The sequence below is a fragment of the Neoarius graeffei genome, chromosome 12 (assembly GCF_027579695.1).
Source record: "Neoarius graeffei isolate fNeoGra1 chromosome 12, fNeoGra1.pri, whole genome shotgun sequence".
In the NCBI taxonomy this organism is placed as follows: domain Eukaryota; kingdom Metazoa; phylum Chordata; class Actinopteri; order Siluriformes; family Ariidae; genus Neoarius; species Neoarius graeffei.
In genome coordinates, this window is record NC_083580.1 from 65105111 (window position 1) to 65119661 (window position 14551).

Sequence of the window (14551 nt, forward strand, 5' to 3'; positions counted from 1 at the left end):
TGCCCAACGACAGCCCCAAAACATCACTGCTCTAGAGGAGATCTGCATGGAGGAATGGGCCAAAATACCAGCAACAGTGTGTGAAAACCTTGTGAAGACTTACAGAAAACGTTTGACCTCTGTCATTGCCAACAAAGGGTATATAACAAAGTATTGAGATGAACTTTTGTTATTGACCAAATACTTATTTTCCACCATAATTTGCAAATAAATTCTTTAAAAATCAGACAGTGTGATTTTCTGGATTTTTTTTTCTCATTCTGTCTCTCATAGTTGAGGTATACCTATGATGAAAATTACACGCCTCTCTCATCTTTTTAAGTGGGAGAACTTGCACAATTGGTGACTGACTAAATACTTTTTTGCCCCACTGTGTATATATATACACACACCTTTTTTTTTTTTTCTTTTTAAATATACATACACACATAGTGCCCTCCACAATTATTGGCACTCCTTGTAAAGCTCAGTAAAAAGGGTTAAGGGGGGAAAAAATCCACATTTTGTGAAGTCACTTCATCTCACACTGAAAAAAATGAGGAAAAATCCAACCCTTAATTGAAATTAATTCATTCAGAGAACGACAAATCCCTCATCAAGAAATAAATATTTTCAACAAAAATACATCACATATACCATATTATTGGCACCCCTGGAAATGCTGGTGAACACAATGTAGAAGCATGTTTCCCATTTAAATTGTACATTTTTTGAGTTGACTGGCGTATGTAGGAACTTTTAAGCTGTGATCCATGACCTCTTGATAAACTGGGGTACAAATATGAGGGGACGTGGAGGCCAGCTTCCTTTAGTCATCCATCAACATGGCAAAGATTTTACATCTATAGGTTTTTTTGTTGTTTTGTTTTAAACCGAAATGAAGCTCAGACTAATTAAACTTTTCCCTTCCTCAGAGGCGTCTGTTCAGTCAAGACATTATGCAGCTTTCATGCCTGTCATTTAGTGCTTTTTTTTTTTTTTTTTTTTAAGCCATGGAATTTAGAATTGAGTCTGATCCCATGAATGACTTATTTAGTTTAACCCAGCTGTTTGCTGGCTGTGTGGTCTGAGAGTCCATACTTCTATAAACAGGCGGTGGAAGGTAGCACATATTCATCATTCATTGACACGATGATCTAATTAATTGCTTGAAGTGTTGGCAAGTGCTCACAGACGAGTGAAACCTCTTATCCCGTGCAACAACAGCTAACAACTCTGAAGGATTATAATAAATATAAATGTAAAAAACGGGTGTATTTTATGATTCATCTGGTTTATCTAAATAAGACAATCCCAAAACATTTCCAAAATCTGGTTCATTAAAAGTGTGAATCCCATGCATAAACTGAAATACTCCGACCACATAAGGTTTGAGTTGGACCAAAAACCTGATAAAATGTCTGAAAATGCTTTCGTTTTTCTCTTTTTCAGCAACTAACACAGCTGGCACAGCCTCTGAAATACTAAAATATTATTGTTTTTTTTTCCTTTATATGTACTGTACACCTTTTACATCCACTTAAGTCTGTAATCCTTTAACATGATCTTTTCAGTATTGTCTTGTGTTGCTGTCATACTAGACTGTTGTTTTTTTAGCACATGGCTCTTGGCACTTCCTGTTCATCAGCTTTCTTCCTCCTGAAACTTTATCTGTATTCACTCACATACCCATGTGCTTCATTGCCTTTCTATGCCTCTTATCAGAGTTTAACACAAACACACCAAAAAAAACCCTTTAGCTTGGGTCTCCTCACCATCACGATGGCGGAGTTACACAGCTATTAGTACTTTTGCTGTTTACAAATCTGAGGAAAAATTCGTACTTTTGATTCACCAGCTATTTGCTGCCCAGTTCCGTGTTTCAGTTGAGTAGAACCCAAGTTACCAAGCTAAATATGTTCTAGCTTGCATCCTTTTTAAAGTTAAGCGCATTATGGAAAATAAGCGCTTGAATATCTGGGAACAGGACAACTTTATTTAGTCTTATCTTCTCCTGATAATGTTGATCATGTAACGTATCCAAAAGAGGCATGAAATAACAGGCTGTGTTCATTTAATAGTAAAGACGTTGCACTTGCAGCAACACAAGCACAGCACCAATAAATATATCAGCTGATTAGAGCATGTTACATTTCAACACGTATTATAGCTGGTGAAACTATTTTGCAAATGAGAGGAGAGAGTGAGGTGTTTTCTGTCTCTAACTGATGGATAACGGAGAACAAAAATGCTGCTGAATTTACTTGCTTTTCAGATTATGAATAATAAAGTAGTGATTTGTCCACCACTGTATAGCCATGCTGCATGAATTAGTGTTCTTGTACAAGGTTTCAGCACAACATGGTTGTATAATCACATGGAGTATAGCAGTGGCGAACCGTTACTGTTAGAGCTGGGACTTGAGCTCAGCCAAAACTTAGCCAGACACACCAAAAAAGCAACAGGGCAAAGGATTTTGCAAGGGATTAGCGGCAGGGTGCCAGGTCACGCCGTTGTGTGTAGCTGTCGATGTTGATTTTAAAAGTAACTAAGTAAATTACACAGGGAAATGAATAAGTCTGAGTGAAAAATACTGTGTGTGGAAGAAGAGTCTGGAGACAGAAATCTTAGCTTCTCGGTTGTCAGCCTGTGCTACTTGTTCTCGATATCACTGGCTTGACTGCTTTATTAGCATTCACTAAAACTACTGATGAACGACTCACGGTTAAGCTCGCGCTGGCCTTCAAGAAGGTCGAGGGCGATAAATTTTTGGTCCCTCGCTATAAATCAAAATCTGATTGGTTAATTCATCGGTCACTTCCAACATAAACATACACTGCCATGGCCTTTTGTCCCGGCAATGAAGCCCTAACCAATGAATGAGCCAGTTCTAAACTCTTCTCCGCCTAAAGACAACAAACAAACAAATAAATCTCACCGAATAACTCTATTTTAATGTTTTCAGGACAGTAACCCTTTCATTTCTGAAGGCAAATGAGGCCAAATTAAAGTTAGAAAGTAGGCATAATTGGCAAATGAGGCCAAATTAAAGTTAGAAGAGAATAATTCTAATGAAATTATGAAGGAATGAAAGAAATTAAATATAACATTTGAAATGCTGATATGTTTGGGTCTCTCTGAAAGCCTAGAAGGCCCTGATGGTTCCCCTCTGTAGTATTGAGGTATTTCACCTGACGTCACAGGGTCACGTGACGCCCCAGTGTCCGCCATTTTGGACGGCAAGCTAGCTAATGTCAACAGCAGTAGCTGGTATGTTACTGTAGCAATGTTTACGTTCAGTCATTTGGATGACTGTCAAAACCTTTCAGTCTCAAGTTTTTCCTTTACTGGATTTACTAGTTTACTGAGCTAGCGCGCGCGCTAGCCAGGCTCCCGGCCGGCGCGCATGCTAGCCAGGCTCCCGGCCGGCGCGCATGCTAGCCAGGCTCCCGGCCGGCGCGCGCGCTAGCCAGGCTCAGTAAACTAGTAAATCCAGTAAAGGAAAAACTTGAGACTGAAAGGTTTTAACAGTCATCCAAATGACTGAACGTAAACATTGCTACAGTAACATACCAGCTATGATGTTGTTGACATTAGCTAGTGCTAACAGCTAGCTGCTAGTGCACTGCTACAACTACACCGACCCTAATAATACAGTTCTTGGTCATTGCCTGGTAACAGCAAATTTATAACGGGCCATGTCTCAACAGACTAAGAAGTTATTTCAATGACATTTAATAACATTTTGTTTATCCTGAGGACCGAAAGTAAATGAAAATGTGAACAAACCTTAGCTGTAATCAGATGGCGACCACCGGCTCCAGGGACGACCCGCTGATGTAGGCATGTTACCCAGCCTGACACAAAATATTTGTAGGCATCCAAACTCTTATACGCTTTCAGATCAATACCCGTGTATGGCGATGGGTTTTTAACGACATAGGTATACAGATCATGTGGGCCGAAGTCAGGTAAAGACGAGGGCTTCGTGTACTTCCGTACGTCAGTGAACAATCCTGGTGGAAGCAGGTAAACGTCGTTCTCTAAGCCTGCTAACCTCAATTTTTGCAAATACCTCTCCCTCTGCTCGCCCTGTAAATGCCCTACGTTGCTGGATAGTAAAGGTGTTTTCTGCATCTCGCTCCTTTTTCTTTTGTTTTTCGTTTGTCGCCTTCCTCGCATTCAAACTGATTCGAACCGTGCCGTCCAAAATGGCAGCATCACATGACTTGGTCACGTGAGTGAAATACCTCAATAGTGCCAAACTACAGTAACACTAATAGGAGAAATCATAGACATCCTGTTACGTAGACGGAGCATCCAATGTAAATTCTAAAAGCGCTGACAAGACTCGGGGCCGCCATCTTGGAGTGGTGATACGCTGCACTCAGTGTAATGCGCTGGTAGCGCTGGCTCGCATTTTTTTGTCATACATGTAGCTATGATAAAGGATAGCGGTGGGGTTATTATTCATAGTTGGCTTCACGTTAATAGAATATCCTGATATTAAGTGAACAGACGTCGGAAATTGTTGAAGTTGAGGAAACGGTGATTAATATCCTACAAAAAATGTGTGAATACTAAATACATTAGATATAAACAGCTTAACGTTTTTCTATCGGCTACAACCACCAATCTGTTGCAATGGATAGGGTAAATTCAGGTAAAGTGGGACACTTTTTTTTTAAATAAAATGCGGTTTTAACAATCTAAATCCATTATAATGATTCAAATGTGTGTATGTTTTTTTAAATAGATTGTTAAGAACATATCAAAGGGGAAATTAATCTAGTCAGTGAATTTATAAGAGCCTTTTACATCCTTCAACACAATCTGACACCCCTTCAGCAAAGCTGATGTATTCAGGTTGAGTGGGGCACTTTGTTTGGTATGTAGGACAATGTGTGATGACCATATATTGACCACAAACATTTTTTTTTGTTTTAAAGCATATCAAAACATTTATTTATAACAAATTAATGTCTCATTCTCATCTCATCTCATTATCTCTAGCCGCTTTATCCTTCTACAGGGTCGCAGGCAAGCTGGAGCCTATCCCAGCTGACTACGGGCGAAAGGCGGGGTACACCCTGGACAAGTCGCCAGGTCATCACAGGGCTGACACATAGACACAGACAACCATTCACACTCACATTCACACCTACGGTCAATTTAGAGTCACCAGTTAACCTAACCTGCATGTCTTTGGACTGTGGGGGAAACCGGAGCACCCGGAGGAAACCCACACGGACACGGGGAGAACATGCAAACTCCGCACAGAAAGGCCCTCGCCGGCCACGGGGCTCGAACCCGGACCTTCTTGCTGTGAGGCGACAGCGCTAACCACTACACCACCGTGCCGCCCCAAATTAATGTCAAACATAAAAAATATAACAATGTAGTAAATGAATAAACTAGTAAATAAATAAAAAAGGTATATGAATAAACATTTAATAACAATATATATAATATTAGCATACAACATTAAAACATGACTCATGAAACCACTTATCACACTTACAGCAGGCCACCCATTCCTCCACTGCCTTTCGGTCACTTGCATCCCCCATACACCCCCTTGCAGACAGTATAATAATAATAGGATGTCTATGATCTCGCGCTTATCTCACCACTCCAAGATGGTGACCGTATTTCTCGCATCAGAACAGCCAACGCTCCGTCTACGTAATAATAGGATGTCTATGGGAGAAATGCTAAACCTCCACCAGTAGGAGGCGATATAGTTACTGTGCATTATGTAAAATCAGAAACACCTGCTGCATTTATAGTGTCAGTTTTTCTGTGCGAGCAGACAAAATGTAAGGGGAGTGTGTTTTATGATGCAGAGTCATTATTGTACCATTAATCTGGTAAATAAATACTCATTAACTTTGTGTGTGACGCTCTCAACAGCTTCCAGTGTGGTGTCGGCGCGGCCGCAGCATGCAGACCCGGTGCTGAGCTCTCAGAGGTTGGTAGAGGGCACTGAGGGTGAAGTGGTGTCCCTGTACACGCCCCGCCCCCCTCAGACACGGCAGGCTCGCAGCCACTCCATAGGCCAGCTGGAGTTCCTGCCTGAACCTTCTCTGTCCTCTTCTCTCTCTCATCCCTCCGTCACTTCTCCTCTCCTGCCGTTGCCCTTTTCTTCTTCCTCTGGGTCTCGTTTCGCTGGCCTGCTCTACCACTCTTCTAACTGCTACTCTGTGGAGGCGGTGCTCGGCCTCCCACCCATGGGGTTCGCTGCTGCACAGCAACACCAGAGAACTGAGAGCAGCGGGTATCTCGCACTTTTGCAGCAGGGTGCAGCTAACCACGCACGTGTGACTCATAACAAGCACGGAGTCTAAATGCTGTTAACACTCTCTGAAGTAGCATCAACACCCAGAGTTCTGCATGTTTCTCAGACTGCAGTAGTGACCTTATTCAGGAAGGACAGAAGAGGAAACAGAACTCAGAGACGTTTTCCTGCTAGTGTCTAGGTAGTGCTTTAGCTTCACGTAGTAAAAAAAAAAAATCGTATACGCAAGCAAACTAAAAGTAATTTGACAATGTGCTGGCGTTTACATGGTGATTAAAGAAACAGGCCTGATTACAGGCTCGTAATGCTGTAATGAAACTCACCCGCTGTCCCATTCATACAGTTTCATAGAGGTTTCCCGAAGCATACTTTTTTTTTTTTTACAAAAAGAAGCATTTAAAATAATAAATCACAACAATTTCTCTTCCACTTCAGCGTGGAATGAATGATAAACAGAAAATGGATCATTTTTACGCTTCCACTATCCATCTCATTGGTAATCACTGCATCGCTCATAATTTGTGTAAAGTTAACCATCGTGTAATCCAGCCCCATCATGCTTCATCAGTGCTTGCTGCTCCTCTTGTTGGTGTAAATCGCCCACTTTTATTGAAAACAGAGATCTTCTGGCTGTTTTGCTGCACCGCATTGCCAGCAGCGTGGTTCTCTTATTAGCTCATCTGGCCATAAAGCCTATGAGCTGTTGCCATGGCGTGGCATCCATTGTCCGTCCGTCGTCCACAATTCCGTTAAATCGTATCTCCGCAATCAGTTCTCCATACATTTCTGTTCTGATTGTTTTGTTTGAAAAAAAACCCTCATCACTCCACACACAATTTGGTGGTCAAATGTTTTGTTAACGAGCTAGTAATTAGGCCAAATTAACACATTTTCCAGGCCTCTCACTAGAATTGTATCACCGCTGTCATTTCTCATCCGATTTCAGTTCTGATCGATGTTTTGGGTAGATCTTCCCTTGAGGAACAAAACTGTTTGATTTTCCTGTTGTAAACAATTTGTTTACAACTTTGCTCGTTTATCTTCAATTAAATCATATCTCCTCCTTCAATTCTCAATGGATTTCAGTTCTGATTGTTTCATTTGAAAAAAAAAAACCTAGTCCTTTTGCACAACACTTGGTCATTGTGTTGTCAATTTTTTGCTAACAAATTAGGAATTAGGTCAACTTTACAAATTTTCTTCATCTCATCATCTCTAGCCACTTTATCCTTCTACAGGGTCGCAGGCAAGCTGGAGCCTATCCCAGCTGACTACGGGCGAAAGGCGGGGTACACCCTGGACAAGTCGCCAGGTCATCACAGGGCTGACACAGACACAGACAACCATTCACACTCACATTCACACCTACGGTCAATTTAGAGTCACCAGTTAACCTAACCTGCATGTCTTTGGACTGTGGGGGAAACCGGAGCACCCGGAGGAAACCCACGCGGACACGGGGAGAACATGCAAACTCCAAACAGAAAGGCCCTCGCCGGCCACGGGGCTCGAACCCGGACCTTCTTGCTGTGAGGCGACAGTGCTAACCACTACACCACCGTGCCACCCCACAAATTTTCTTCTGACTAGAATTGTATCTCCTCTCTCATTTATCATGAGAATTCAGTTCTGATCGATGTTTTGGGTAGGTCTTCCTTCAGGGAACAAAATTTGGTCCTTTGTTGATTTTCCTGTTGTAAACCATTTGTCGTGGAGGTTGGTCCTGTCTCACACGGTCACGTTTCAGTTCTGTTTGATGTTTTAGTCGTCATGGTTGTTTTGATGGTAGGCCAGATGAGCCACTACGTCCTTGACGTTCTGGTTGTTCCTGCTGTACTGAATATCATTTTAGATGTCTAAAAGTGGCGGCACGGTGGTGTGGTGGTTAGCGCTGTTGCCTCACAGCAAGAAGGTCCGGGTTCGAGCCCCGTGGCCAGCGAGGGCCTTTCTGTGCGGAGTTTGCATGTTCTCCCCGTGTCTGCGTGGGTTTCCTCCGGGTGCTCCGGTTTCCCCCACAGTCCAAAGACATGCAGGTTAGGTTAACTGGTGACTCTAAATTGACCGTAGGTGTGAATGTGAGTGTGAATGGTTGTCTGTGTCTATGTGTCAGCCCTGTGATGACCTGGCGACTTGTCCAGGGTGTACCCCGCCTTTCGCCCGTAGTCAGCTGGGATAGGCTCCAGCTTGCCTGTGACCCTGTAGAAGGATAAAGCGGCTAGAGATAATGAGATGAGAATGAGATGTCTAAAAGTCAGAGGTTTTCAGCCTCGTAGGTTGGTTTGCCACTTGCAGCCATGAAGGGTATGGAAAAGCATACCAGCACACCAACGGTGAACTGTTTACGCTAGCATACATTTACCATAGAGGTCTCCAAATCCCCAAAAGTTGCTTATTGCTTTGTTAATTCACTTTCTCACTCTCTGTTTTTCTAACAAAAACCCTAATTGCTTACATACTTTTGTCCTACTATTCAGATTAAGCCTGAATTTTGTTTTAAACCTGTTTGACCCTCTGAACGCAGGAAGGAAGTTAATAAGAGTATTAAATTTGCACAATTTTAACATGCGCCAATGCAGTCAATCAGCCAAAATGCATTTTGCATTGGAGCTAACAACAGAAGTTAGTCTTATCCAAAATATATTTTGGATAAGCCGTGTATAATTACATGCCAAAATATTAATACGCTTCCTTCAAGTGATACTGTTAAGCTTATCTTATTAAAAAAGATTGAATAAAACAGCAAATATGGTCAGTATTTACTCCTTTTAGTTCAGAGTGGAACTGAATTTTCCCACATTGTAGTGCAACTATTAGATGAGTAGCATGCTATAGATACACAATGGTGTAACATAGGGAAAAAAATTAAAAATTCAGGTTTTGATTTTATGTACTGAAATAACTGTTAGGCACAGTTTTTACAATATCTATATAAATTAGTTATTTTTACCCATTTTAACCTTGAAATCAGCATTTTAATGATTACCCATAATGCATTGTTTATCGCGCTAAAACAAGCAAAAACGTCATAAGACAGTGGAAATACTACCTTTACTACCTTCACGTGGCGTCTTTCTCGATCACACGTGCCTAGAAGCGTACCTTCTAGAACATTCCTGGGTGGTCACGGACTGTCACGTAGCCTAGTTCGGTTGTGAAACTCGCTAGGATGGAGTATTTTCGCGAGTTTAGTGGCAAACTTTTGCGCCGCAATTTCTCTATTCTCGAAATTTGTAACCTGAAACCCTACAAGAAATGTTTCATAATGTTTGGGATTTTGAAAAATGCTTCTAGCAAGTTTATTTCGCTGTATTTTTCCGTGAAACTTGTCATAAATCATCCTTAAGTGATGAGCGTGACATTGTTATTTTGGTATGGGTCACACGGAGTTAGTTGGAAGTGGGAGAAATGAGAGTTTCTCAACTACAGCAGCACTTCTCACCATAGATGGCTGGCGTGTTTCACAGCGTTTGGGATTTACTAAATCGACTAAATCTCTAGATCTACTGAAGCTACGAGGATATAAATCACCAGGATTCTAATTTACTGGGTGAGAAGTATTATATATTTTTTTGAAAGGTTTATTCGTGCTACAAGTCCATGAAAGTTGGAATTGTTCGTGAAGGGGTTAGTTAGATTTTGGTAGCGTGACGCGCACAACAAGCAAAAGAAAAAACAAATTTTCTTCCGAATTTCCTTACTTTATCAAAATTCTTTTTTGATGCATTAAAAGACTGTGTTTATAATATTTAAGCGGGGTTTTTTTTTTAATTATAGAGAATATTTGATCAAAACTTTCAAAACAGCATTCAAAGTGATTTTTCACGGGTGTAAATGTTATGCGTGACATCCATAATTACGTTAAATTTTAAGAACTAAAATTCTGTTAAAAATTCTAGATTTGTGCTATCATTCTGGGGTTTTGCTGAATAATACTTTAGGGAGTTCTCTTACAATGCTGAAAATTCAATGAGTTTTGGTGAAATTCTAGAAAAGTTATTTACATTTTAACGCGCCTGATAGCGATTGTGCTCACACAGCGTGCTACTCATAATGTATGAGTGATTCCACGCTTATGGGTACTGAAATGGGGACATGAACTTGTTTTTAAAAATTCACCTAAAACCATTTCTTTTTTTTACCATCAGGTCACAAAACATGTAATCTTTAATGAATGATATGTTAAAAGATAACTTTAATTTTCTGAGATGTAATAAAAACATATTTATATGCCAAAGTCAGAACGTAACAGAAGTGTTGTGGACATAAATATTCTCAATTTTAACAATGTAGAATTACTTTTTGAAACATAGGAAGGTGATGTTTTAGCAAATATAATTAATAAACATGTGTAGTAGAATAAACATACACATTCTTTCAATAAGATTAACATGGTATATAGCTAGATTGTAATTTGTAACAGACGCGAGATGGACAATCGTAACAGAAGTAATGTAACAGACATCATTTTGGAACTCATAGGCTTGACTTTGGCATATAAATATGTTTTTATTACATCTCAGAAAATTAAAGTTATCTTTTAACATATCATTCATTAAAGATTACATGTTTTGTGACCTGATGGTTAAAAAAAGAAATGGTTTTAGGTGAATAAGTTCATGTCCCCATTTCAGTACCCATAAGCATGGAATCACTCATATATTTTATATACTTCCATGTTTGTAGTGAACTTCCACCAAAATGTCAGAGGCCAGAGCTTAAGGGGCCGGACTAATACCCAATGGAATTAAGGAAAAACTGAAACTCTAATTGTCCAAGGCCCATTGTATTAGTTACATTTTGTTTGTTTATATGCTGCCTGGCCAAAAAAAAAAAAAGTTGTGCACACTGATATTTTGTTTGACCATCTTAAGCTTTGATTACGGCGCATGTTTCACCTTGGCGTTGTTTCAACAACTTTATGCAACGTCACAATGTTTTTTCCATCCAGAGTTGCATGAATTTTTCGGCAAGATCTTGGCTTGACGACAGGAGAGTCAAACCTCTCTGTAAAGTCTTCTCCAGAATCCCAAAGACTTCCATTTGGGTGAAGGTCAGGACTCTGTGGTGGCCAGTTCATGTGTGAAAATGATTCCCTGAACCCCACACTCACAATTTGAGCTCTAATTTTATGCCGGTGTCATTAGGGAAGAAAGAAGCGTCATCGATTGTGATGATAACCTGGTCATTCAGTGCATTCAGGTTGTCAGCTGACTTCATTTTATTGCCACATAACTTTGCTGAGCCTCAACCTGATCGACTGAAGTAACCCCGGATCATAACACTGCCTTCAGAGGCTTGTACAGTGGACACTATGCATGATGAGTGCATCACTTCATGCGTGTCCCTTCTTACCCTGACACGCCCATCCCTCTGGAATAGAGTAAACCTGGACTCATTAGACCATACGACCTTTTTCCATTGCTCCAGAGTCCAATCTTTATGCTCCCTAGCAAACTGAAGCCTTTTCTTCTGATTAGTCTCGCTAACAAGTAGCTTTCTTATATCCACACAGCTGTTTAGTCCCAATCCTGTGAGTTGGAATTGCATTGTTTGTGTGGAAACGCTTTTACTTTCACTATTAAACTGTTGGGTGGTTATTTTTGTTTTGTTTTTTTCAAGTGTTTATCACAGAGTTTTTCTGACCACGTTTCTTCCACGAAGTTGATGGTTCACCACTACCCCTCAGGGTTTTAATAATTCACTGAACAGTGCTTTACCCAATTTCAGTAATCTCCTTAGTTATTGCTGATGCTGATTCAGGCCAATAATTTGACCCTTCTGAAACAGAGTAACAGCTTTTCCACAACCACGGGATACGATTTCTGACATGGTTGTTTAAGAAATGAGAAGTTACTCACCGCATCAGTTAGGGTTAAAAGAATTGATGCCAGCTGAATCACTGATCGCTGCAGTAATGATCCAATCAAAAGCTCTTAATTATTTGCTTATTTAAATCCAAATGGTGGCGCTTTTTTCTGGCCAGCCAGTGTAGACACCATAACAGTGATTCACCCTGTGTGTGAGTTTGATGCAAATTATTTATGAAAAAAAGAGAGTATGTTAGCTGGATCCAGTTTAAAATCATGGATTCAATGCAAAACTAAAGAATCAGATTGGCTGCGTTTTGGGGTAAATTGGGTAAAGTAAGTTTGTTTTTGTTTTGTTGGTCAAACCATTTCCTTAAAGGAACAGTCCACCATACTTCCATAATGAAATATGCTCTTAAATGAATTGAGACGAGCTGCTCCGTACCTCTCTGAGCTTTGCGCGACCTCCCAGTCAGTCAGACGCGCTGTCACTCCTGTTAGCAATGTAGCTAGGCTCAGCATGGCCAATGGTATTTTTTGGGGCTGTAGTTAGATGCGACCAAACTCTTCCACGTTTTTCCTGTTTACATAGGTTTATATGACCAGTGATATGAAACAAGTTCAGTTACACAAATTGAAACGTGGCGATTTTCTATGCTATGGAAAGTCCGCACTATAATGACAGGCGTACTAACACCTTCTGCGCGCTTCGGCAGCGCATTGATACGGAGCTCAGATATCAATGCGCTGTCGAAGCGCGCAGAAGGTGTTAGTATGCCTGTCATTATAGTGCGGACTTTCCACAGCATAGAAAATCACCACGTTTCAATTTGTGTAACTGAACTTGTTTCATGTCACTGGTCATATAAACCTATGTAAACAGGAAAAACGCGGAAGAGTTTGGTCGCATCTAACTACAGCCCCAAAAAATACCATTGGCCATACTGAGCCTAGCTACATTGCTAACAGGAGTGACAGCGCGTCTGACTGCGTCTGACTGACTGGGAGGTCGCGCAAAGCTCGGAGAGGTACGGAGCAGCTCGTCTCAATTCATACAAGAGCATATTTCATTATGGAAGTATGGTGGACTGTTCCTTTAATCCTTTTATTATCCATAATATTCTCCTAAATAAACTGAATTATTTTTGGTATTTTTAATAAATTCATGCTAACATCTATACTATGCTTGTTGTCTCACCCCAACCTTCCTATATTTCTTTATTAATGCTGAACTGCTGAATATCAAACACACAAACACTTCTTTCCTTTCCGGTCTCACTCCTGCAGGGACCTGAACCACTCGGACTCTGACTCGTCTCTGTGTCAGTCCAACGAGAGTCAGCGTGGTTTGTCCACAGCACTGGGCAGTAGGTCCGTCCTCTCCCGGCCTAACGGGGGTGGAAACAGCTTGACCGACAGTCCCGTCTTCGCGAAGAGAACCTTCGGCATGGAGAAGTGCGCCAGCCTGGGAGAGATCCACAGCCAGTCCAGTGGCCTGAGCTCATCCACGTCCACGCGCTCCCTCAGCACTCCGCCTGCAGACAGAGACGGACCTACAGGCGGGAAGAGCAGCAGAGGCAAGAAAAGCCCAGGTGATGAGGACAGCGCCTCCATGGGGGAGGACGCTGATGTGTCCAGTTCTGGCCGCAAGAAGAACACCTTCTCCAGACTCTTCCACAAGCAGAAGCAGAAGAAACAGTAGTGATGGTGTAAAAGATTTAAATGTACTCCACTTTCAGAGGGACTGTATATTATGGAGTATTCTAGAGTATTCTAGAGTACTATCAGTACTGTTAATATAGGTATAAGGGAGCATCTTTTTTTTTTTTTTTTTGCTTGCTTGCTTGTTTGTTTGTTTGTTTTTTGGTTTATAGAGTGATTGTCATCTGATGGGAACAAAAGTATTAGCCTTTTGCATAAATGTGATTTTGTTTGTGTAAAATAATTTATTCTGCAGATGCTGGGGACTTACTGGTTACCCAATTTCTGTCCTGATTTATTCCCCCCCTCTTTTATTACAAGCTTCTTGTACCATCTGTTTACAGGCCTGGATGAAGTAAAGAGATGCAAAGTGTAAATGTGTCTCAAATGTCCAGAAGAGTAGTTTATTCATTTTAAAGCACATGATAACATGCACAGACAAACTGCTACAATCTGTGCTTTTGGTGTAAATTTATTCCTTATTTTTTTAATATATAACCATATTGAAGAAAGATTGATTTGATTTTTTTTTTTTTGGTTTACACCAGATATATACGAGCACCCGATAGTCAGCTGGAAATGATGGACTGATCTATTCTTGTTAAATGCAAATATTCTAATCTAGAACACCTTCATATGTGTATTATTATTATTTCTGTTTTTGGTTGAAGGCAGTCTGCCTGCATTGTCGTCTTCTGTGTAGATTCCTGTTCTTGGCTGACAGGTGTGAATCTGTTGTAGCCCATCCGCCTCCAGTTTGGACATG

The 14551-nt window shown here is 40.8% G+C and overlaps 1 protein-coding gene across 3 annotated transcripts in view; it reads left to right on the top strand.

Annotated features, from left to right (window-relative positions):
• The window catches only part of stim1b (stromal interaction molecule 1b), a 125648-nt gene extending 111482 nt beyond the window's left edge, over positions 1-14166 (top strand). For all 3 annotated transcript variants that reach the window (XM_060936242.1, XM_060936243.1, XM_060936244.1), the window contains 2 exons: positions 5893-5950; positions 13372-14166. In XM_060936242.1, the coding sequence (XP_060792225.1) occupies positions 5893-5950; positions 13372-13786 (473 nt within the window). In that variant the 3' untranslated portion in view covers positions 13787-14166. The remainder of the gene's footprint in view (positions 1-5892; positions 5951-13371) is intronic.
• Positions 14167-14551: the final 385 nt, after the last annotated feature.